Genomic DNA, 23,539 nt, shown 5'->3' on the forward strand with positions numbered 1-23,539 from the left:
GGCGCTAACGAAGGAACGTTTGAACTGTGAGAGGCCAATGATCCGGTTCGCAATGGTCATGCGAGCACCATGTTTTCCTGAGATCAGTTACCAGAAAATACTGGTCAAATTTTCCACTTATCCCGACCCCCTTGAATGAGTACTTTTGCTTGAAGACACAACTACAAAGGAGAAGCGGAGTCTCTTAACCAGTCCCAAGCCGCGTGTCGCTCTAAAGATCACAGGATATGATTGGCCACTGTATCACATTACGTCGAAGATATATGTCCTACAAGACGTCAATACATTAAAACGCACAGACATTAATCCAAACATCCGTAAAGAAAGGGTGTAGAATCCGTTAACATCTGTAAAACTAGTTTCTCATATTCAAAATCTTAAGGCAGTCAGCATTATTCATCTCCTGGTGAACATGAGGAATTCATCGTGTCAGTTTGAGCAAGCTCAATCTTTACAAGATGGCGTAAAAGCGAAGCAGAAGATAAATGCTCTATTCAGAGCGCTCAAAGAGAATCTTGAAGACTGTGTCAATTTCTTAGCTGATTTTAGAATAGCAGATGAAAATGAACTAGACATCGAGAAACTCTCAAGTGAGGTAAGATAGTCGAATGTCGCGTTCAAGCTCTATGATATTGATGAGAATAGACCTTTTTTACGGTTCCCAGCGCCATATTAGAAATGCAGCTGCGCACACGTGAGCACGAGGCTAGGGTTGACTTGCGTTAAATCACTGTAAGCGCTTGTGGTGAAATTCGTACGTGGGCAGTAAAATTGTTAGATTCTTAAGGAAAATGGATGGTCCTAGCCGAAATCTCGATAAAGCTTATTTTTCTCTCAAAAAGAAAGGAAAGCAGTGTGCTGCTTTTGGTTGTTCAAATACATTTTATGGCCCCAATGGTTTGCCTACGAGCTTTCACTTCAAGTTTATGCACGGAGGCATGTGTTTTTGCTAAATATTTATCGTTCTATACTTATCTTATTCTCTGTGAATTAGGGATGAGGGTAACTGTTGTTGCAAAATTAGTACAAATTTTCTAGTAGGTACCTGAATTGTTTTAAGTTCAGTAGAGTTTTTTTTATTCCGGCAGCAAGTCAAGAAGTTCAGTGCTGCTCACCTGTTTACTACTTGGCTTGCCTAAAACACTCCTAGCAGAGAAACTCTTGGAAAGTAATTGCTTTTAATGAAATAACCAAGACACTGTATCTTCAGAGTTTTCACTTATCATGGCAGACCCAGAAAACTGACTCAAATTTGGTAGCAATTGTGACAAAAGCAGTTTTCAGTAGTTGTTGTTTTTATTTTTGTTTTTTTATGATAGCATAGTAATCCACTATGGATGCCACATGGAACTCTCAAAAAATATTTTTTGTGCTTTATGTATCAATCAATTTGATGCTTCAAATTGAAAAAAGGAAAAAGTGAGTTTCACCAACTAAAAGAGTTCTCGACACAAAGATGAACTATGAAACTAAATTTTATTATTCACAAAATTGTCCACATAATAAAAAGTTTGATAGAAGTCTCGCAAAAAATAACTTCTCATACATTTTGATAGTCTGAAAGATTCTCTTTCAAACAAATCTTATGGTAACTATAACAGGATAAAATAAATATCTTGATTCGGATATATTTCTCAATCTTTTAAGTATCTTCTTTACATCTCAAAACTATATCATAACATTGGTTAACACAATGCAATAAGAACTAGTATAGCAAACCTTTGTGTCAGAAGGCCTCTAAGTGCTAAGAATGGGAATATCAATTCACTGAATGTTTATCACTGACAGAAACTTAAATGTGTGTAAAGGACTAGCATTGTTGAGATCAGTAGCTGAGAGGAAGCATTTCTGTTCTCTTCCTTTAACCCTTAAATACCCAAGATCTGATTGTCAATTCTCCCTTCTAGTTGCTACACATTTACTTGTAAATAAGTTATGAGAATTTGATGTAAGATCAAGATGGCTTCTGCCTGATAAGTTTCAGTATTAACATTATCTGTTTGCTGCATAGTATTTGGAGAAGTTATATGAATCAGTCACTTCTGTGAGTTTTCAAATTGTCTAATATTTTGGTCTGATTCTTTCAATGGTGTCTTGTCACCTAATAAATTACCATGAGTCGCAAACTGAAATGGTTTTCAATGTAGCATGAGCATAAGTTGTCCTGGGCCAGATGGGTATGAAAATATTATGACATCTGTTAGTTACAGTTTTCCTCATGGGTTGATAGAAAGAAGGGTTATAATCAAGTGGTTCTACAGGCTCTATTTTATAGTTTCCCATAAAATAAAATGTACAAATGGCAAACTAAAAGACATCTTGGTGAACAAAATGGGAACAACTTTAACTGAAGAATATGGTACAACAATAAGTACCACATCAACAACAGCAGCAATAACAAATCTCCTCTACCTAGAGGGCTGCAGCCTTTGCCTGGCTTTCTAAGCCATACTGAACAGCTTCTGTGGTACTTCCTGTAATGGATTCCTCTCAACACTATGTGGCGATATTCTCGTGAAACAACAGGGTAATCATAAAGCTGACTGAAATTCATCATAGGTAAATTATGGAGATTGCTTGCCCATCCAAGGGCTGAAATCCTTACCATAGTTACTTCATATCTGAAGTTGCTCTGGTTTTGTTCTAGGTCCTGGACATCTGTAAGAAGTTCTCGATTTTCTCCACTACTCGATGGAAGGATGTGTCACATCAGCAAAGCATAAACTTTCAACACTAAGTCAGCTCTAATTTAGCCAGTCGATTTTAAATTAGATTTTAACATCTCCCTGAGATCTTTTGCTTCGAGTTTCTGGATGTCATCTAATGATGAAATTTTCGTATTGTTGTGTTAAAGAACTATTTTGAAGGGAGAATCACATTGAAAAGTGCATTAGATCATGAAATGTCAACAGATCAGCTGTTTGAAAGAACCGCTGGGTCAACCCCAGCCTTGTTATCATGTGTGCGCGGTTACTAATCCAATATGTCGCTGGGAACTGATAAAGGTCTATTGATAAATTAAAATTGTTTAACCAGTGTAGATCATATAACTTTATGGTTGTTTTCAAGTGTTTTTGTTAAATTTACTTTGCCATTACTTCAAAGCTACCCTGCACTATCACTGTTAATTTTTTTATTTAATTAATTCTTACTAAGTCAGAACTGATTACTGCATTTCTCTTACACAGGTGTCAGGCTTTCCGGCTCAGGTTTCATGTATCTCAGAGGTACTATCAAGGGATCAGGTGAAGGTGGCATTCTTGGGACGAACTAGCAATGGAAAGAGCACTACAATAAATGCCATGCTACATGATAAGATCTTACCAATGGGAATTGCCCGTCCTACAAACTGTTTTTTCAGTATATGTGGTTTAGATTTACCAGATCCATGTATCTTGGTTCCAGGGAGTGATGACAAAAAGAATGTGGAAGTATGTCTTCCCAAAAAGTAATTATATGTACCACATTTTCTTGATTGAGCAACCAGTGCATTTATTTCAAACTTGGCCTAGTGAACCTGGTGTTTTTAGGCATTAGGATGGTGTTTTAATCTGGGTGTGTCAACTTGTCATAATATCCATAATTCAAGACTGACAGTTAGTTGGTTAAGAAAACATGATTTTTCTCTGTCAAACTGTCTCCTAGTCTCAACAAGGATATATATTTTTCTTACAAACATTTCGTGAATAAAATATGAGTTATGGTTAATATATTGTATTTGATTTCTATAGCCAAACAGAAGATAAAGGCCTAAACCTCAATCAGTTACTACTACCATTTAATTCTAAACTGGCTGTATTTCTCTGGTGTTTATATGGTTTTAACAATTAATTTCAGTTTGACATTTAATTTACAAAATATCACTAATGCTTAAATTATCTTAAAGCAGAAAAATGCTCATGAAATAGATTAAATAATACTCCATTTGATAAATGTGCTATAATTATAAGTTAAAATAAATAGTTAATAATCTTGATAATTACATATTTTTCTTTTAGTCATCAAAACAGTCATTATATGAACTTGCCAATGCCTTGTGCAAAGAAAAGCTTGATCCTAGCAGTCTTGTTCAAGTGTTGTGGCCAAAGTCCAGGTTTGATTTTGTTAAATTGTTTTGTAATTTTATATCATTCACATGTACTCACTGGTAACTGTTGTTCTGTCAATCAAAGTGCATTTATAGTTCAACCTTGCAAACTTTATTCATGGATTGTAAAAGTAGAATGTTGTTCCCTTTGTTGTACATGAATTGTTCTTGTCCAGGTTTATTCCAAAGAGGTTAAGTTTGTCAATATTTTTTGGCTTGAAATTAATTCTGTTATTATGTATTAGACTTATGTATTATAACATCTATATAGCTGATTGGTCAAAAGCATTCAATCAATATACAAAAGCAGAGGAAGTTGACATGATAACCCAATATCTGCAGCAGACATTGCATTTATCATTTGGAGTTCAAAGTCTGCCTAGTTTCCAAGCCCTTACTCCATGAAGTGTTCTCAACCTTTTGCAAACAGAGAGATGTGTCTTCATTTCCAGATTGTTTTTAAAAAATGTGTAATTAAAACAATTACGGAATTCAGTTTTTACGTCATATCATAAACTATTAAGCATGGTGTCTTTGAAATCTGCCTCAGCTTTCAGTTTTGGAAGATAACTTAGAACTCGGTTTTGATAATTCAAGTTATCATGCTCAACTTCCTTGAGTAATAGTGTAATATACGTACAGTAAAGTATAAAGCTGTGTTATTGGTTTTTCGATGAGTGTCTTATAAACATAGGAAATGTACTTCTAGTGTTAAAAAGCTCTTGGATAGACTGCCTCTTGTGTCTTAAGAAGGGATAAAAAACCTTCCAAAGACAGTTCACATGTTCTAGATAATGCATTTCATCTGGGGGTTTGTATCATTACAATAAAGTTTTGCCTGTACATTGTTGTCACTTGTTATAGTTTCATTTTTGTTAAAAATGTATTTTTTTAAACCTCAGATGTAAACTGTTGTCAAAAGATGTTGTTTTGGTGGATAGGTAAGCAATTTAAAAGTGATGAATTGTACTGTATAATTAACCTTTTGAGCCCTAAGAATTGAATTTCTCCTTAAAATTTCACCCCTAACACATTAAGATCACAAGAATAAAGGAAATGATCACCATCTAATGAAGCTCTGGACTGTTTGGTAAATTTTCTTTTTCTACACCTAAGGGAATGCATAGAGATCAATACAGAGGATATGTTTACTAATGTTAGGCTGTGAAGGTTTAAGAAGGAAAAAAGAGACAAAAAAACAGGGAAACACTAAAAACAACAGGTTAATGAGGCATTGCTCTATTGTGACATATCCTGTGTCTTCTAAACCAAGAAGAAGCCTAAAAATGCTTTGTAAATAGTCACAGACAACTTTTATTTTAGTCCTGGTATAGATATGAGCCCTGATCTTGATCTGTGGATAGATAAGCACTGTTTGGATGCTGATGTGTTTGTCCTGGTTGCTAATGCTGAGTCAACGCTTACGTTTGTGGTATGTTCATGACCATTCATGTGCTATGTGTAAATTTTAAGATACAACACATACAAATTTTAAATTTGATTGAATTTTTTGTGAAATTTTGGTTACTTTAAAATATGACTTGTTGCAGGAAAAATTTATCCCAGGTGGTAGCATTCATAGATTTAACCTTCCCATGCTTGTGGGGTAGTTTCTCATTTGGTACCCTTGTCATCTGCAGGAGAAAAACTTTTTTCACCGAGTGAATCAGCTTTTTTCAAGACCAAACATCTTCATTCTATATAACAGATGGGATGCATCTGCATCAGAACCTGATAGGATGGAGCAGGTTAGTAAGCACTTATTTGACCTTGATACCCATTTAAATATGAAATCAAAAGATGTTAAAAATGGAATCAAAAGACAACATGGAATTGCCTTTCATTTCAGATGCTGCCTTCAAAGGAAATTGTTGCCTTGAAAAAAAAAAAATACAGATTCATTATGGGGGGGGGGGCTTAGATAGAGGGGAATGATTAAGGTATGATGATGGGTGGGATAACAAGCCATTTATCCCACCTCCTCCCCCTCCCACTAGACAACAACCCATCTCCCTCCCTCCCCCCAACTATCAGATGATGGTGATAAAGTGTGATTTTTAAAATTTTTTTTTTACCTGTTTCCTTAAGGTAAAAAGTCAGCATCTCAGTAGAAGCATCAGTTTTCTTGTTGATGAGCTCAAGTGTGCAAACAAAGGACAGGCAGAAGACAGAGTATTTTTTGTCTCAGCTAAAGAGGTAAGCTGCTGGATATTTTATATCAGGGTTTATAAGGACCAACTGCAAATAACTGAATAAGTCTTCAAGTTTTTGTTACTGCTATGCAAAGAGAAATATAATACAGGAGACACCTCTTAATTGATTTATTTATAATCCCACTTTCTTTTCATGTTTCTGTTTTACCCAGACCTTAATGACCAGAATGCAGAAACACCAAGAAATGCCTCAGGGAGGTATGTGGCTGATCAGTATGTGCATTCTCTTGAAACAGCATAAACACAAACTGTCAACAAGTAATATTTAATCAAGTAGCTAGCATTGCCATGTTGTTTTTCAGGTGTTGCCATTCATGTTGAAGGATTTCCTGCTCGACAGTTGGAGTTTGAGAACTTTGAACGCAAATTTGAGGTAATGTAGCTGCTGTTCAGGTTTACAATGCAGCATAGATTTTAGTTAGCCACTTGTCTGTTGGCAGATCCCCTATGAACAAAAAGGTGACAAAAATATTTTAATGATTGCAATGTGGAATTTAATAGCATTGTTATTTAAGGAGTACAGAATTGCTAATATAGCTTTACATATAGCTCTGCAGGGGTTTTCCCAAAAGATAGTCACAGGTGGGTTACCACCACCTTAAAGACCTTTAACTACTGTCTGTTTAGCTCAGAAAGGGGCCTTCTGACCCCTTTCCTAGGGTACTGCCACCTTAAACACTGTTGGCAGCTGCTTATGGAAAAGGCTATTGAAACCCCTGGGTCTGTTGTGTGAGATCATTGGCAAGAGCTAATCAAAGATTGCTACCACAGAGTCATGATGTATATGAACATGTACTTTTTTTCATTTAAAGTTAAACACATTTGCTTGTCTAGAGTTTGTGTCAATTAATTATTCTCACTTCACAATAGAAATTTTACATGCTTGGTTTTATAGGAGTGTATTTTTAAGTCAGCCATGAAAACCAAGTTTGAATCTCATGCGATCAGTGGATTGAAAATTGCAAAAATGTTAAAGGTTCATATGGAACAAATAGAGAGTTCTGCATTTCAACAAAGGTGAGAAAGAGAGAGATAATTTTTTCCTTTTGCTTATCAATAGTGATTTTAGTTAATTGTTGATTTTGCTGAGTTCATATGGTCTATTTTGCTCAGATCTAAACTGGAGGAAGCTGGGAAAAAGCAAAAGAATAGACTGGAATATGTGAAGGAAGGGCTTGAAGTCATTACATATGACATTGAACGCCAGATCGAGAAGATTACTTCCAAAGTTGAGGGTCAGGTAGTAAAATAATTATTCAAATGTTCTTTAGGAGGCCTAAGTTTAAAAAACTTGTGGTCTATTCAGTCTTGAATCTCAGTTATTTCAAGTTTTTCTCAATGTAAGGTTTCAGAACAGATTAAAAAGTATGTAATCAAATGGATGACTCTTTTTTACATGCTTCTCAAGTGCTTGTCAGGTGCCTCTGATATGTATGCTAAATTTACTTTGAAGTGAGTGGTAAAATCTTATCAAGAGTTTGCCTTAATTTTACTGCTATAGTGCCTGAGTAAACACAGATATGCACCTAATTTGATGTAAGTATGATGACTTATAGTAGTAAAGATGAACACAAATCGGGACACGATCTTACAGAACTAATCTGTTGGAGCTTTTCCCAATTTCCACACCCAGAGTATTGCTACTCCCCCTCAAATGGGAAGCCAGTCCATCCCATGCTACCCGTCCCCCACCCTGACAGCAGTTCTTCATGTTTTCCCGTTGTTTGTATCCATTTTTACTCTTAGGGCTTTTCCGCATGAGCGGATAAAACTAGAATTGTCCCGACGAAATCAAAGGACAAATTTTGTCAAATTTCAAAGCCGTCAGCGCCTGATCTGTTCATAAGACCGGCCAGCAAAGGATTCCACCTCCCATTTCCAAGTCGTTTTAAAATTTTTACAGTCCCTGAGTTTTGCAACAAAAGGCAATTTTTGCATTTCTAGTTAACTGATTTCAGTTCAATAACGTGCTGGTCTTAGCTTTTACGACAAATGATCGACAAGGTTAACGTGGTTTTGTTTATTTGGTCAATTTTGCCCAGTTTTTACCTGGGACAAATTTTCAGTCACGACAACCCATCTGCACTTGTAAGATGTTGGTGATGACAAAAAATTTCTCTAAATAAACAACTTTTTCGCCAGAGCGGAAAGGCCCTTAGTTAGAGAGAGAGAAGGAGACTGCCAGAGTTAGGTGCCTTGTTCAAGAACACGACACATCGACCCACCCGGTGCTGAAACCCAGACCTCTTGACCTGTATTTCAATGCGCCGACCAATTAGCCATGAGTGTCGCACATTGCCCTGTGTATCGATTTTTATTAACTCAAAATGCAGCGAGAAAGTCTGATGTTGCTTACTCAACAAAATGTGTTACTTTCTTTTAGGTGGTTGAGGTTATGGCAGAAGAGATTGGTCGACTGGGCTTGTTGGTGAATGAGTTCCATCATCCATTCTATACTCATACTGCGTTGCTTAAAACCTACAAAAAGGTGAAAATTACTTGTGTAGACAGTTTCACCGCCGAGCAACAGCTGCAATGGAAGGAGAATCTGAAATTGAACTCTATATCGCTGATTATGTCAATAGGAACTGTACAATGACCTCAAGAGGGGCTTGGAAAGGAGCATGATGACTCGTTGTTCAAATTCTCAAACTCAGTTGATTTGTGAGGCACAAAAAGAAATGGGAGGTCAGTGTTCAGGAACTACTCTATGTTACATGAATGATGTGTGAAGATGCATGTGTAGATAAGCCTAAAATTCTTGAATGAGTATATAGTGAATTGCCAGAATTATCTAGAGAAGTACTTTGACAAATAACTTACGTCAGCTTACAGAACCGGTCTGACTTTTTAACTCCCATGAGTGACCAAGACAGAATTTCTCCTTACAATATCAACACAATATCAAGCAGATAAGTGATGAGAGTGAAGAAAAATATCAATTTGGGGATAACTAGTTGATCCAATGCTAAATTCTCTGAACTAAAATTATAAGGATTGTATGGTTGACAGTAAGGAGAATTACAAATTTGATCTGGGAGTTAAAGGGTTGAAACCTTCCACACCTTCCGCCACTTTGATCTTTCTGATCGTAAGTCACGCTTGCATTGTTTTGTTTTTTGATAGCTACTTGTAAAACCAGTCAATAAATGTCATCACACCGCATCAATCAGAAGTGCCATTCGTGGGCAAACAGATTTTTCAAGAGCTAGGATTCGCATACTAGCCTTCCTTCCTCTCCCCACCCCACCCCCGTCCTGTGGTCCTCTAGAATGATAAAAGGGAGCTGGTAATTATGTTGGATTCAAATAAACCATCCAAGTGATGAATAACGATTTTAGATATATGAAATTATATATGTGTACTGCGGTGAAGAAACGAACATAAGAGATCCTCGCAGTTATGAACACGTTTTTCTTTTTTCCCAGATCGCCTTAATAGTCTTCTATCGCTGAGAACGCCAGAGGTATCTCTCGAGCTCGTCCCTCCAGCGTGAGTATTGTGTTCCTTAGCTCATCAAATCCTAACATCAGTATCCATATTCTCGATACTGTTTTCCACACATGTTAAACGATCAAGGGCTTCTTTAGTTGGTATTCATCTCCTTTATTCTTGTGTTGTGTTGTCTTATTCTTATTCTTTATTCTGAATGTGTGATTCCGGGGTGATGTTGTGAGGAGAAATTAGATGCTGGTCAAGGGTTAAAGATCTACTGACTCGGTATAATAAGACATCACGAGTACTGGCTTTAGGAAACAAGGAAGCAGACACTCCAGACACTTAAGAAACGGGCTTGAGGTAGGAGCCCATTACTTAAGTAATGGGCTCCTGCCTCTAGTCAAATTTCCGAACTTCTAAAAATGCAACTTGAATCGAGAAGCCGAAATGTTCACCTAAGGGATCCGTAGCGGATTCATTTCAACACTTGCCGTGACCACGCGGAAGAGCATCAGGGGTAGCCATATTGCTAACCCGCGCGTTTGCGTTCATCTTCAGTTGGTATAAAGTAATCATTGCTCTATCATTGTGCTTGTCCTCGGGAGCTCTTCAACATACAGTCCACACATCAATCATAGCGGCCAAGATAGTCTCACCAAATTTTTTTTTTTGAGGGCTCCAATATTTCGGTCCGGACTTCAGGCTCGCTCGAACAAAAACATTATATCAATCCGGTCAGTACAAAATGCATAGTGCATACTGCAGACCTGGTACAAAATGCAGACTGCAGACTGGGTACAAAAGGTAGACTGAGAATTTATACTGTTTTTTCGGCTATTATGTGACAACAGGTCGTCATCTTACAACTTACCGAGCGTCGCGTAATTGCTTTTCCGCGCTCATCTCTCACGATTATTTGCACTATTGTGGAATATTCCATGCCTGTTTCTTGATCACAATCGTTCTTTATATAATTTCAAGCCTTCATATAGTCTTTTCACTTTGCACGCGAGTTTGTTGGTGTGATGTCTGTACAGAATTTACCAATTTAATAAAAGTAGATGTAGATGTTGAGATGTCACTATTGAATATTTAACCCGCGCAATATTCGAGAAACAATAGACAGCCTTGCACGTGGTCCGCATGTGTCATCTTTTTAACCGATATGTGTTCAGTTTGTTGACAAAAATGCGGACCGAGACCGAAACTGTTCCTTTTACTCGATTTGTTTTCAACGTTCAGGGGTGTACACACACTGATTTTCACAAATGTGCCCAATATTGTTATTGGTTTACATGAAGAAGTGGTGAATTTTTATAGGGAAAAGTGAAACGTTACTTCCGTGACTGGCCATTTGTTTACTTTTCTACGGTTTTATCTCACATCTGTTTGGTGACCACGCGAATATTAATATGTGAAAATCAGACTTTATGAAGGCTTGAAATTCTATTAAGAACGTTTGTGTCCGCTATGTTAAAAATAGGTACCCAATGGGTACTTCTGTCTGCTGCATTGGAAAGGGAATCTGTTTAGTGAGGACAGTTGCATATTACCGCTGTATTGGTGACAGTGCATGGAATTGTCTTTTTACATCATCAAAGTGTTAGGCCCTCGTAATGCAGGAGATTTTATGCATAAATACAACGTAGAGTTCGGCTAAGAGCTAAACAAAGAAGACTTGTAGGCTTGTTTTAGCATGTTTCCAAATTGTTAGCTTGTCAGGAAGAGATCCACAATGTACATTGCTAGGTAGTACTAGGAGTGGTATAGCTGCTCGAGTTGCTCAACAAAGATGAGCAGATTTGGATTTGTAAATTAAATTCTAATTGCAAGCTGAGCAAGTACATGTAGGTTGGAAGTTTTGTCAGTTCATGCAAGTTTTTTAACACTTGATGAATCTATGAGGAACACTGTTTAAGGACTGTTAAAACTGGATAACAACATCACCTAGAAGGCTCAACGATGGACCCCTTAGGGCATCATGAAGAGGACTCGCTCAAGGAACTCTATTGTATTCTACTCTGTAGAACCAGTCAGAAATGTTCCCTAATGGTTGAGCTTTATCAGAAAGAAAGTTTGTCAGAAATTGGCCAATTTGATGATCAAAATGTCTGGCACATGTTACTGGGTCACTTTGAATTAACCTGCGTTTCTCATCCTAGCTCATATTTTCAAGCTCAGTGGTTGTGTAGTCTGTGATCTACCACCTGACCAAGTATTCGAAGGAAATGCATCCACTGTGTTTCTCCTGAAGAAAAGCTACAAAATACAGCTGCTGGTCCTAATTGTCTTATCATTGCAAACAAGTCCTTTTTAGCCTTTCAAAATATGGTGGTGAACCTCTTAATGCTTTCAAGAACTGGAGTCCTTCATCAAGATGAATCAAGCGCTCAATTGCTCCTTCTCATTTTAATTGTCCTGCATTTAAAGATTTGTTATTCCCTTTGCACTTCCTTAGTGCAACTTAGAATTACTTACTTCTTCCCCTCCCACCTCCAGCCCACACAACCTTTTTTCCAATTCCCATCACGACGAATGCACAAGTTTTCTTATCACACAACTGCCCAAAAATAGAAGAAAATTTATTCCATAAGTCTTGAAAGTTCACATAAACCGTCTTTAACTGTACAGCAAGTTCAAGAAATCAATACAAACTTAAGCCACAACATGAATGAGCTGGCTTCAAGAGCCCTTTGATCTTGTTACTAATTTCTTTATTGTGTTTGTTTATTGTAGTCTTGATTCCCAAGTGAACTTCGAACCGATGGTTACCTGTCTGAGCACTGATTTTCGTGAAGATATGGAGTTTCACTTCTCTCTTGGCTGGCATACAATTTTGAGGAAGTTCTTGTGGCCTCTTTATGCTGGAGTAGCCATCGCTATGGGAGCAAATGTAAGAACACGTCTTTAGTAATGAAATAATAAACGATGAAAAAAAATTAGCCTAGTCAGAGAAGAGTTAAGGTCGAAGGGGCACATGAAGAGCATTAAAATCTTTGTAATAACTTTCGAAATGAAACTTTTTAATGTAATTCGATTTCAAACGAGGGAAATTGCTGAAAGCCATTTCTGAGTTGTTGTTTTGATCCTCAATTAACCTCTGCTCCATCACTCCGGCCTTCCATATTTGATGGCCGTTTGAGTGCTCGACCAACGAAAACACAATATGGATGAATTGTACTCCGGAATGATTAAAACGCCTACTCCATTTCATTGTAAGTTAGGAAAAGGAAAGCAAAAGGCGATGGTTTTGTAGCTGATCACTTTAAAATAAATGATAACGTTCCCAACGAAACTAGGAAAACACATGCTTCTGAAGACGGTTAGGAAAAAAGAGAAAAAGAAAGATAAGGAAAACTTGCTTTCACTTGGAGTCGATCTTCAATCTTTTCGCTTGTGAGGTGAAGTGCAATCCATTTCGCCACAGTTGTACTGAGGTTGGATGGATATGTCGCCCCTTGATAATTTATTTTCGAACTGTAGTGGCTAATGGCAACTACGATTTTGTTTAAGATTCAGCGAAATGTTCAGAGCTTGGTCTGTACCACACCAGCTGTCGAGCGAGGGCTAGCTTCACTAACGATAATCGCTGTTACACTGGTAGTCATAGTTGGAGGACTGGTGAGGGTTAAAATATTGTATTGATTCAGAGAACCTGAGGCATAAAACACAGCGGTCAAACGTTGGGCATGCGCGAGGGGATCAACTCTTGCCGGCCGTGCTTCAATTTCCTGCGTAAAATTTCAAATGAAAACATAAGAAACAACCACTGTCCTGCAAAGGAAGCGAAAGAGAATCGATACGATTATAGAAATCTGCTAAAGGAAACAGAAGTAGGGAAAAGGAAAGCGAGAGACTTTTTTTCAAGTACTGGTATCCGGTGGATTTACGAACTGTTTTGAGCTTTACCAAAAGAAAATGCTTTTGAAACACCTTAACGCACTGGCTTTTGTGGTTGTCGGTAACTTGTGTGAGACAACTCGTATTTGACAGACTCAAAGCGCACCACCCAGTCATGACAACTTTCGCTCATGCGTATACGTTTGACCGCTGTACAGACAAAATCGCATCTCTTAAAAATGTTATTTGAGTTTCCACGCAACATTATGGATTTATGGATGTATGTATGCTTACACGAAGCGTCCATTTCAATTCGTGTTTCTCTAATTGCAGATTTGGAAGACTGTAGGATGGTGGTTCATGGCTCTGTGTGGGGGATTATACATTGGTGTCTATGTAATTGAAAGGGTATTTTGGACAGATGGTGCTAAAGAGAGAGCTTTCAAACGACAGTTTACGGACTACGCTTCTGACAAGCTTCAGTCAAATGTCAGCATCATTAGTGCTAAGTGCAGTGCACAAGTAAAACAGTAAGTTTGGCTGCCATGTGATTTTTGAAGCGTCATTGATGTGATTGTTGGTTACATTTTCTTTTACCCACGAAGCCTTGTGGTTGGTTTTTATTTCAATTTGTGCCTCGTGGTCTGGCCAATCGGACAAGGTGTCATTCTTTTGACCAATTAGGTCGCACATCGTTCAATACTTGCGAATTTTCAGGCGGTTTACACGTGCTGTCTTGCCAATCAGATCAGGTGTCATACTTTTGACCAATCAGGTTACAAATAGTTAAACAGGCGCAAATTTTACCGCGCTTTACGAATTGATTTCTGCCGCGTAATAGCACCATTTTGAGCCAGAAGTTAAGCCATTTATTCATTGATACCTTTCTGCTCAAGTGACTGTCGTATTTGCCAAAATGCTATTATCACCTTGTTTAAACTCGAGCTCACTAGCACACAGCAGAGGATAAATTCACTTGACTTGAAACTCAGTGTTGAAACGGTGCCTTATGGTGAAAGGCTGGAAGTGTTAATTGGATGTAACGAGGGTAGTAATGTAACGATTCCAAAATCGTCTATGGCTGTTTGATTTTGCACCCATTCGGAATGCTATTCTAAGCATACAAAGTCTGAAGTGTGTTTACCTCTGCCGTACTATTATTTCATGCCCGAGAAAACAATGCCATTTGGTGTTAAAAGTGTTAATTAAATGGACTGTTCAGCCTGACAAAGGATTGATTCTGCAGAGGAACTTTTATACCTCAATTGCCTTTAGTTTAATTGAATATCACGTGCTGAATAATTCCTCATAGTTGTTGTTTGCTATTTTGATCTTGTTTTTAGGATTACTGCGTATTAATTCCTCTTGTTTATAATATGTGGTGTTATCGATTAAACTCAAATATTAGACCGATTTTCCACAAGTTCGTTCCGGTCTTAGCTATGTAATCTTGTGACAGTGCGTGTGTCGGCTTGTTCGCTTTTGATCTCGCGGTATTTCAACGGTTCGGCGATAAGATACATAACAATGCCAAAACCCCGATTGTTTTGAAAACTTGTTATTGTGTTCTTCAGATAAAGAAACATTTTATTTTATTTTATTTCAGAGAACTGACGTCAACCTTCGCGAAGCTTGAGTCTCTGGTTCAGAGAGAAGCGAAAAATTTGAAAGAAAAAATCTTCAAACTGGATAAAGAAATAACAAGACTTCAGAAAATCGGAAACGATGCGAAAATATTAAGGTAATTCTGTCCTACGTATTGGCAATCAATTGATGACAACAGGAGAAACTGAGGTTTATGGAGGGAAGGGGAAAAATCAATAGTGAAATGGGTGTAGGGTGGGGTGGGGTGGGGGAAAATTATTTTCTTCTGAACCCAAATGTATCATTACCCTCCCTCTTTACATTGGGTTGGCACTCTTTCTCGCTGAAGGGAACAATGTGGCATGTATAAGGGATTTGCCACGGCTTCATAGACTAGCATTCCTAAGAAAAGATTATGTGAACATGAAAGGAAGGGGTAGGGTGTGAAATTGCGCCTAATACAGGCGCCAGTGCGACTAAATATTTCACTGTGGCAACCAAATCCCGAAAGTTAGTCGCCAAATTGGCGACTAGAATGCTTCATCACAACCTTATCTAGAGATGTAGTGAATTAAAAAGATTTGCAAAGATAAATCCGTGGCAAACTTCTTCGTTAAGTTTGTTCCCAAAACGCAACACATGCATCTTGATCAATAACTGGACGCCACCTTGGATTTAGGTGGGCTTGAACAAGGTATATCATCCATCCTAGTGTTCACTTTGTAGCACGTTAAAGATCTCTTTCCCAACGTAATTTTGGAGGGTCTATCTAGAACGCAGACAGCGTAAAAAAAGGTTTTGTTTGTCTTTAAAAATGTCAATTAAATTTTTTTGAATTGGCTTACACTTTGAAAAATTTAGGAGAATTAATTTCACACCCTGAGGCGGGGTGAAGGGGGAGTGAGAATTACCCCTTGCCCCTTCATAGACCACCATTTCATCTTAATTAATACTTCTTTTATCAAGGGGAAGGGATTACCCTCTACCCCGCCGTCACAGACAACCTCATCATCCTCAGAAATGGGAGCATCGTTTGTAAACATTAGCATGAGGAGTGTGCAGCATCAGAAGTTCTAAGTGAGCTCGCTTTCTGTCCTCAGGAACGAAGCAAGTCGGTTGGAAAGCGAACTTTCCCGATTCATCACCGAGTTTGGCTCGGAAAAGAGCACAATTTGAAATCTGATGAAGAAAGACGCCCTGGAATACAGGAATAAAAGGAAAATATTATCATCTAAGCATACTTCTAAGCTAGCGAGAACTTGATTTGCAATCTAAAATTTCGGATCAGTATTAGTAGCTGGGAACAGACCCTTATATAAAGCTACCGTACAGTTTCAACAAAAAACCCCCTTAAATAACTCGTCACTGTTACATAGCGGCTATTCAGAGGTACGACTGAAAACCCATAGATGTTAGATACGAATCTAAGACCCCTGGATGTAACGAAAACATTCACGGTCGATATCGATATCTGCGCGCAGACCCATAGATGTAAGATTTTACGATCGATATAAACATTAGGACACGGTTTTATCATCGATGTGACATTGTAAGGTCAATATCAACATCTGAGCACACGATACGCAATGGATTAAAAAATTTACGATCAACACAGACCTCTGATCGTAAGATTTTACGATCTTTCTCAACATCTGGCACAGATCTGTCACGTAAGACACGTTGATTTGAATCCCTGAATTTAAGGAACAACATCGCCATCAAAATCTGAATTTATAGTATTGATATAAACCTCTGAATGGAAACCACGAATTTGAAAAGTATAAAACCCTCTGAATGTAAGGTATGAATTAAAACCCCTTAATCTAAACGACTTTTTACAACTCTTGATTTTAAAGGTACAGAGTAAAAACAGCATTCAAGTAATTATGGTAACTATGGCGTAACATGCCGTTCACAATTCAGTCAGGGTATTTTCCTTATCGAAAAATCAATTTTCATGTCGGAAATCGATTAACAGGGTCCGTTGTTTGCCTCTTTCAGACCTCATTGTCTGTTATTTCCCGTGTCTGATATTATTTCCCATGATATCTGTATTTACCGAGTGGATTTCGACTTATTTCCCTTCTATATACAATCATCGAGTCCGAAATTGGTCTCATTGCCGGAGCCTGATAATTTTCTCAGTTGCCGACTCTGATAACTGCAAAGTACTCTCCTACCCAGACTTAATAATAATAATAATAATAATAATAAACTTTATTTACGTGTCAAATAAGATAGCAGTTTCCCACTAAGTAAGGACACCTAAACTAAACTAATCTAATCTATATAAAACTATGCATTAAAAAATTTATTCGAATATGACAAAAGAGCTCTTCCCATATAAAACTACCCTACCCCGAAAATAGTAGACCCCATGTTTATAATACCCTACCCTGTATAATAAGATAATAACCTTAATATAATGAGATAATAAGATAATAATAAATACAATAATATGATCTTGATAATATTTAAAATATTTAAGATTTACATAAAATACAGTTCTTGCAATTATTCGAAGAGATTAAACTTTGTATATCTACTTTATGTTGAGCGTTTTTAAATTCTTGCAGCGTTCTTAGTGCTCTTATTTTTCCATCTAACTTAGACCAGATTACTGGACCGAATGCTTACCATAGCGCGTAGTACTAACTCTTGGGATAATGAAATCATTGTTTCTTAAATTATATTTGTTGTTATTAATAACAAACAGGTTCTTGATATTATTAGGGCACAGATCATTTTTAACTTTAAACATTAACACAGCTATGTCATGTAATCGCCTATTACGTAAGTTTTTTTAAATTAGCCCTCTTAAGGAGGTCGCTATATGATGATATGCTATCACAATAAACAGCTCTAAGGGCCCGTTCTTGTACCCTCTCTAATTTTCTAGAATCACTAGCTTTGCAACAACTCCATACAATACTACAGTAAGTTAAATAAGGCAGAATAGCAGCCTTAAAAAGTTGTAATTTAGCCTTGGCTGGGATTAACTTCCTTAATCTATTAATTACACCCACCCTTTGACTGCTTTTTTTACAGATGTTACTTATGTGATCAGAAAAATTGAAATTATCATCAATATTTACACCCAATAACTTAATAGAATTATATGATTTAATGGCTGTTCCGTTAACATTTAGCTCTAACTGTTCATCATTTAGTCTACCTCCTTTCAATATCATTGATCCATATTTATCAAAGTTCCCTTTGAGAAAGTTCGTATCGTACCAATTTGTAGCTCTTTGTGCAGTATCCTGTAGTTTTGTTTGTATAGTATTGATATCCTTGTTGATTTCGTAGAACTGATGGTCATCAGCATACATCCCAATTTTTGAAGGAATTCCGAACGTCAAGTCATTTTGGAAAAGATTCCATAAAAGAGGTCCAAACGAGGACCCTTGAGGGCATCCTTTCTTGACCCTTTTCCAGGAGCTTGCAATTCCACCAATTCTTAGCCTATTATAGCGATCCATAAAATATGATTTCATTAGCTTAATGCTCTCGTTTTTAAAGCCATATGCCTCCAGTTTAGTTAACAAATAGAGAAGCCTTGACTGTGCTCTGTTCTGTTAGAAAGCACGCAGGAAGCGGCTAGAGCACGAAAGAAGTGTAGACTACGTCTCGTGTTTCTCCCCACTTCTTGAGTGCTCTAGCCGCTTCCTAAGTGCTTTATAACAGAACAGAGCACAGTCAAGGCTTCTCTATTTGTTTTATAATAAAGAATCCGTTAAATTCCCCATGCATTACTTTCAATTTTCAAAACAAACTTTATTTCCAAAGCGAACAACAGTGTCGTCAGCATGCTCTATACTCTCATAGAGCACGCTAAAATAAGCCAATCAGAATCCCTGTTAGAATAGTTCAAATAATCTGATTGGCTGTACAAGACAAAAGCTGTCAAAAGTGTCAAACCATCAAAGTTCAAAAACCATCAAAGTTCACAATCTGCGATAGTTTACAAACTAAAATAGTTCGGCAGGTCGAATTTAACGCTTTTGCCTGAAGTTTTTAATACAGAATCTTGAAGTGAAATGTTCAGTGAACTTCAGCCGAATTATGGGTCATAAAAACACGCGAGTTTTTTCACATGCCAAGGTAGAAAACAAACTGTTCAAGGAGAGTGTTTTCTAAATGAACGACAGCCGAATTCACCGGAACATGAAGATCGGGATGACAGCGCCGCAAAACTCGGCTGCAGTGACTGAAGTGACTTTCCACTCAACACATCCGAAAGGATATCAGAACGAGCTCTTATTTTTTCGCTCAAAGGGCGGCCGATGTAGTTTCTGAGGCTTGCTTTATTGTGATGACCGGAGATCGCCATGATAAGCGAACTGCGATGGACTTCAGCATGATCATATTTGCTCAGACACCGTCATGATTAGTATGAATTTTTAACAGTTATGCCAGTTTTGTTATATTTTTCATCATTTCTGTTTTGTTCTGTTTTGTTTTTGAACTCTGAACTTTATATACTATACGAGTGTTGGCTGTGTTTGATTTTTATTACCGCACGTAAGCTTGCAATCTAACTGAGCGTGAAAATCTTTAAAACTTGGAATGTCTATTTTGTTTTTCCTTTGAGGATTTTCGTATCTGCTCACGTTTTAATAACGTAAATTACGGCGCCTGGTTTGTTTACAAACCTTTTTTTGGTTCTTCTGTTGCTACTTGCCGGCTCGCTTGTTCCGAAATTTCACTTTCAATTATCGGAAAGAAAGCTAAAAAGAAGTCCCGGAAAAGGTCGAACATAGTACAATTTGGCAGATGGCGTGACAGCTTAGGTCAGTTCTATGCTCTATACTGTCATAGAGCACGCTCTTTCAACCAATGACAGCGTGCGTTATATCCGAACTTTATTATAACAAGTAATAGAGAATGATGAAGACAGTCAAACGCTTTACTCATGTCAGTACTTAACAGGCCAACGCTCATTCGATTATCCAGAGCATTTTTCCAGTCTTCCGTCAATGCTAGTAGTGCCGTTTCACAACTGTATCTCTTCCTGTATGCTGTCAGGCTATCGCTCAAACGTTCATTAAATTCTGCTGTAATCTGATTTGTAAGAAGTTTTTCAAAGGTCTTATTTACCATGATCGCTATACTTACAGGACGGTAATTTTCCATGTTCAAACGATCGTCCTTTTTATAAACAGGCACCCACTCGCTTTTCTTCCAGTTCCTTGGCCAATGACAGCTGACGATACATTGATTATAAAGAGCGCATAACGGTGTAGCAAGCTCCGAAAAGCCTATCTTAAAAGCAATGGGTGGAATATTATCCCATCCCGAGGCTTTCCTGGGATTTGGGTGTCTTTCAAGACTTTCTGAACCTCCGGCACTGTTATATCTTTGAATTGAAATGGTTTGAAATCACCCTTAGATATGCGTTGGTTTACGATAGCTTGAATACTTCGGTGATTTGACAGGTCAGAATCTGAAATATCGCTGGTAGGACCAATGTTGTCTGCAATGGTTGAGAAATAATCAGCCATGGTCTCTGCGATATCCAACTTGTTGCTGATTATTGAATCATTGACCTTCAGATTCATGTCCGATGATTCCCTAGCCTTTTTTGATCCAAGAAAAGGCATGAATGTTTTATAGAATTCATGTGGCGTACTTCCAAGGTCCTTGGACTTCTTCTCCCAAAAGTCTTTAATTGACTTACGTCTAAGTCGTGTGGCTTCATTCCGTAACTTTTTGTGAAGTTCCCAGTCCTCTTGAGCTTTAGTTTTGTGAAATCTTCTAAGTGCTTTCCTCCTTCTTCTAATTGCCTCCTTCCATTCTGTAGTCATGTAAGCTACGTCCCCATCTCTGACTCGCATTCTCTTGCAAGACATCTCTAGGATGTCCTTTAACAATAGGCCGAAAAATTCGGACTGATCCTCAACGTCATCGAAGATTTCAGCCACATGCCATGGAGCTGAAGCTAAATGTTCTTTAAATAGCATCTGATCAAAATTTTTACGTGACCGAAAGTTGAATATACCTTTTGATTTACACTTAGCCACCCTTTCCTTCATGAAAGTATAGATGAGGGCGTGGTCGCTTAGACCTGGGTCAAAAACATCGCTCTTGGCAAAGTCCTTTGGGACGTTAGTTAAAATAACGTCTATTAGTGTCTCACTAACTCGATCTCCCGTTTTCTGGATTCTTGTTTGTTTAGAAATGAGGCAATCGAGCTCGTGTGTTTCTTGTAGATCTAAAAGTAGTTTACCTTCATTAGTTGTTGGTCTAAGACGATCCAAATTCAAGTCACCAAGCACTACGTTCTTAGTAGGTTAGCCCAATTACAAATGTGATTGAGTTCCTCTTCAAGCTGTTGACGATATTGTAATGTGAAATTTGTAGGAGGTCTGTATAATCCAATTGCTATAATGCTTTTCGTTTTGAAGTGGATGTCCAATACAATTGGCTCAATGGTTTTATAGGTCTTGGCAAGTTTGATTCTTTTGCATGTTAATTCAGAGGATACGTAAGCTAAAATTCCTCCTCCTCCTTTCTTCCTATCGTTACGGTAGAGCACAAAACCAGGTATAGAAAATTGACTGTTTGAGTAGGAAGAGTCAATTTTAGATTCGCTAACAATCATAAGTTGAGTTCTAGAGTCTTTTATCAAGCCTGCGAGCTCTTCGAACTTGTTTTGAATACTATTGATGTTAAGATGACACATCAAGATCTCTCTTTTGTATATAATTCTTTCTGCAATCAGGACATTGTTCAGGGCATTGTTAAAATGGTCTTGCAACTCTCCAGGGATAACGCTTTGATGTCGAGAATTAGCATATACCTCAGAAACAGTAATATTACTCCCTTCCAGTAAATTATTTCCATCATTTTCAAATTCACTAGCTAGCTCAATATTATCCAACTTAAAGAATGGTAGTTCAGAAAATAGGTCACATCCCGGGCATTTCCATGAAGTTAGTGTCGTAGCGATTATTTGAAGAAACTGATATGGTCTTACATTACCGCATTTGATGTGCATTAAACAATCACAGGATGAACAGCGCAGACTGCGATGGTTTTTTGCGACTGTCCTGCTGCAAGATGCACACTTCTCTGGACCTGGATTTGGGTTGATATCCCCACTCTCGGCTAGTCGCTTTAATTGAAATGTAGATGTAGAATTAGAGTACCTAGTTAACCTCAAACTAGAGAAGCCCTTAGCTGGCGTGTTAGTAATAAACTTTGGTCGCTGAAAATTTATCCAAACCTTGTTCGAGAGGTAGCCAAAATCCTCCGTAGATACGTCCCCATCTTTTGCAGTTAATTTAACATCATTTAGTCTTCCAATAAGCCAGATAAGAGTAATAATTTCGTATAACTTTCTGGAGCTTAATCGGATTCGTCCGCACGCCATGACGCACGATGACAAGTTCAAAACGCACGATGACAAGTACACGGTACAAGGTTAGGATAGTTTTAGATAGGTAATAAAAACTGTATAGTAATCAAACAGACTGCAGTTAGTCTTCTCCTTTAACTTCGTGCATATTGCACAATTAAGACATGTACCATTGCCATAAGGTTGTTGATTAAGACCAAATTAAGAGAGTGTCTCTGTAAGAGCGGTCCGGTCGATTTTGCTTGAGACACGGATTTCGCTCGTTTCTCGTGTGTTGTAAGACATTCATGTACCTATACTAAAACCACAATCAGTTTGATCGGATCTCTCTATTTTTCAGAGTTTTACGGATATTAAATTTCACTCGAGCGAAGGCTTGTCGTGACACTTTTCAAGACTTTAATTTCATACAACTTTGGAGGACTATTTACAAAAAACTACGGAATTCAGCAAAAAACAAATACCACAGCAATGTATATTAACTCTATCTTATCTATCGAGGCGACTTTCGTAAACATCACGTGTCAATCAAGGAAACAGGAAGACTTGAATGACACCTTATCGGTTCGCCTAAATCACACCCCCCAACACCGATCAAATTGGGAGTTACTACATCACGGGCGACGAGCGGGGATAGAAAAAACGACCCAAATATGAGCGGTCAGCGGTGAAACAGCTTTTATACTTCATATAGAGACATAATTTGTTGTTCCAGAGACAATCGTATTGTAAAGCCGAAATGTTAACAGTTTACTTCACAGTTTAAGCAATTTTTCAAAAGTGTTGATTGAACTCATATCTTTTACTGCTTTAATAAACAATGGAGGCTTCGGAGAGGGAGTCAGTGGCATTTGGAAAGGCACCAAGAATAAATATATATATGGGATGTAGCTAGCTGCGTGACGTGCGTGACGTTAAGATAGATTTTCACGAGCGTCAATGGTGCAGGATCGTAACTTGATGGAGCCAACAGTGGACAACATCCCAGAATTCAAACTTTGTGATTTTTTTCTCGGC

General features: G+C 37.8%; 1 protein-coding gene across 2 annotated transcripts; it reads left to right on the forward strand.

Annotated features, from left to right (window-relative positions):
- The first annotated feature begins 286 nt into the window (after window positions 1–286).
- On the forward strand, window positions 287–18,691 carry LOC131798700 (mitofusin-2-like). 2 transcript variants are annotated; one of them, XM_066169040.1, is made up of 19 exons: window positions 287–595; window positions 3,189–3,431; window positions 3,999–4,093; window positions 4,990–5,028; window positions 5,411–5,519; window positions 5,728–5,835; window positions 6,176–6,283; window positions 6,453–6,498; window positions 6,603–6,673; window positions 7,196–7,317; window positions 7,414–7,540; window positions 8,684–8,788; window positions 8,886–8,988; window positions 9,729–9,792; window positions 12,475–12,631; window positions 13,252–13,359; window positions 13,912–14,108; window positions 15,185–15,319; window positions 16,263–18,691. In XM_066169040.1, the coding sequence occupies exons 1-19, from the start codon at window positions 413–415 to the stop codon at window positions 16,336–16,338; spliced, it is 2,196 nt and encodes a 731-aa protein (XP_066025137.1). In that variant the 5' UTR covers window positions 287–412; the 3' UTR covers window positions 16,339–18,691. The 2 variants fall into 2 exon arrangements, with proteins under 2 accessions (XP_066025137.1, XP_066025138.1); XM_066169041.1 differs by lacking the exon at window positions 287–595 and having other exon boundaries at window positions 3,300–3,448.
- The last annotated feature ends 4,848 nt before the right edge of the window (window positions 18,692–23,539 follow it).

The sequence above is a fragment of the Pocillopora verrucosa genome, chromosome 6 (genome assembly GCF_036669915.1).
Source record: "Pocillopora verrucosa isolate sample1 chromosome 6, ASM3666991v2, whole genome shotgun sequence".
Taxonomy (NCBI): Eukaryota; Metazoa; Cnidaria; class Anthozoa; order Scleractinia; family Pocilloporidae; genus Pocillopora; species Pocillopora verrucosa.

Excerpts from the sequence above, each read along its gene's own strand:
- LOC131798700 (XM_066169040.1), top strand. The coding sequence starts at position 413 with ATGAGGAATTCATCGTGTCAGTTTGAGCAAGCTCAATCTTTACAAGAT. Across the intron at positions 4,094-4,989 it reads GTGTTGTGGCCAAAGTCCAG|ATGTAAACTGTTGTCAAAAG; the intron begins GTTTGATTTTGT and ends TTTAAACCTCAG. Across the intron at positions 6,284-6,452 it reads TTTTTGTCTCAGCTAAAGAG|ACCTTAATGACCAGAATGCA; the intron begins GTAAGCTGCTGG and ends TGTTTTACCCAG.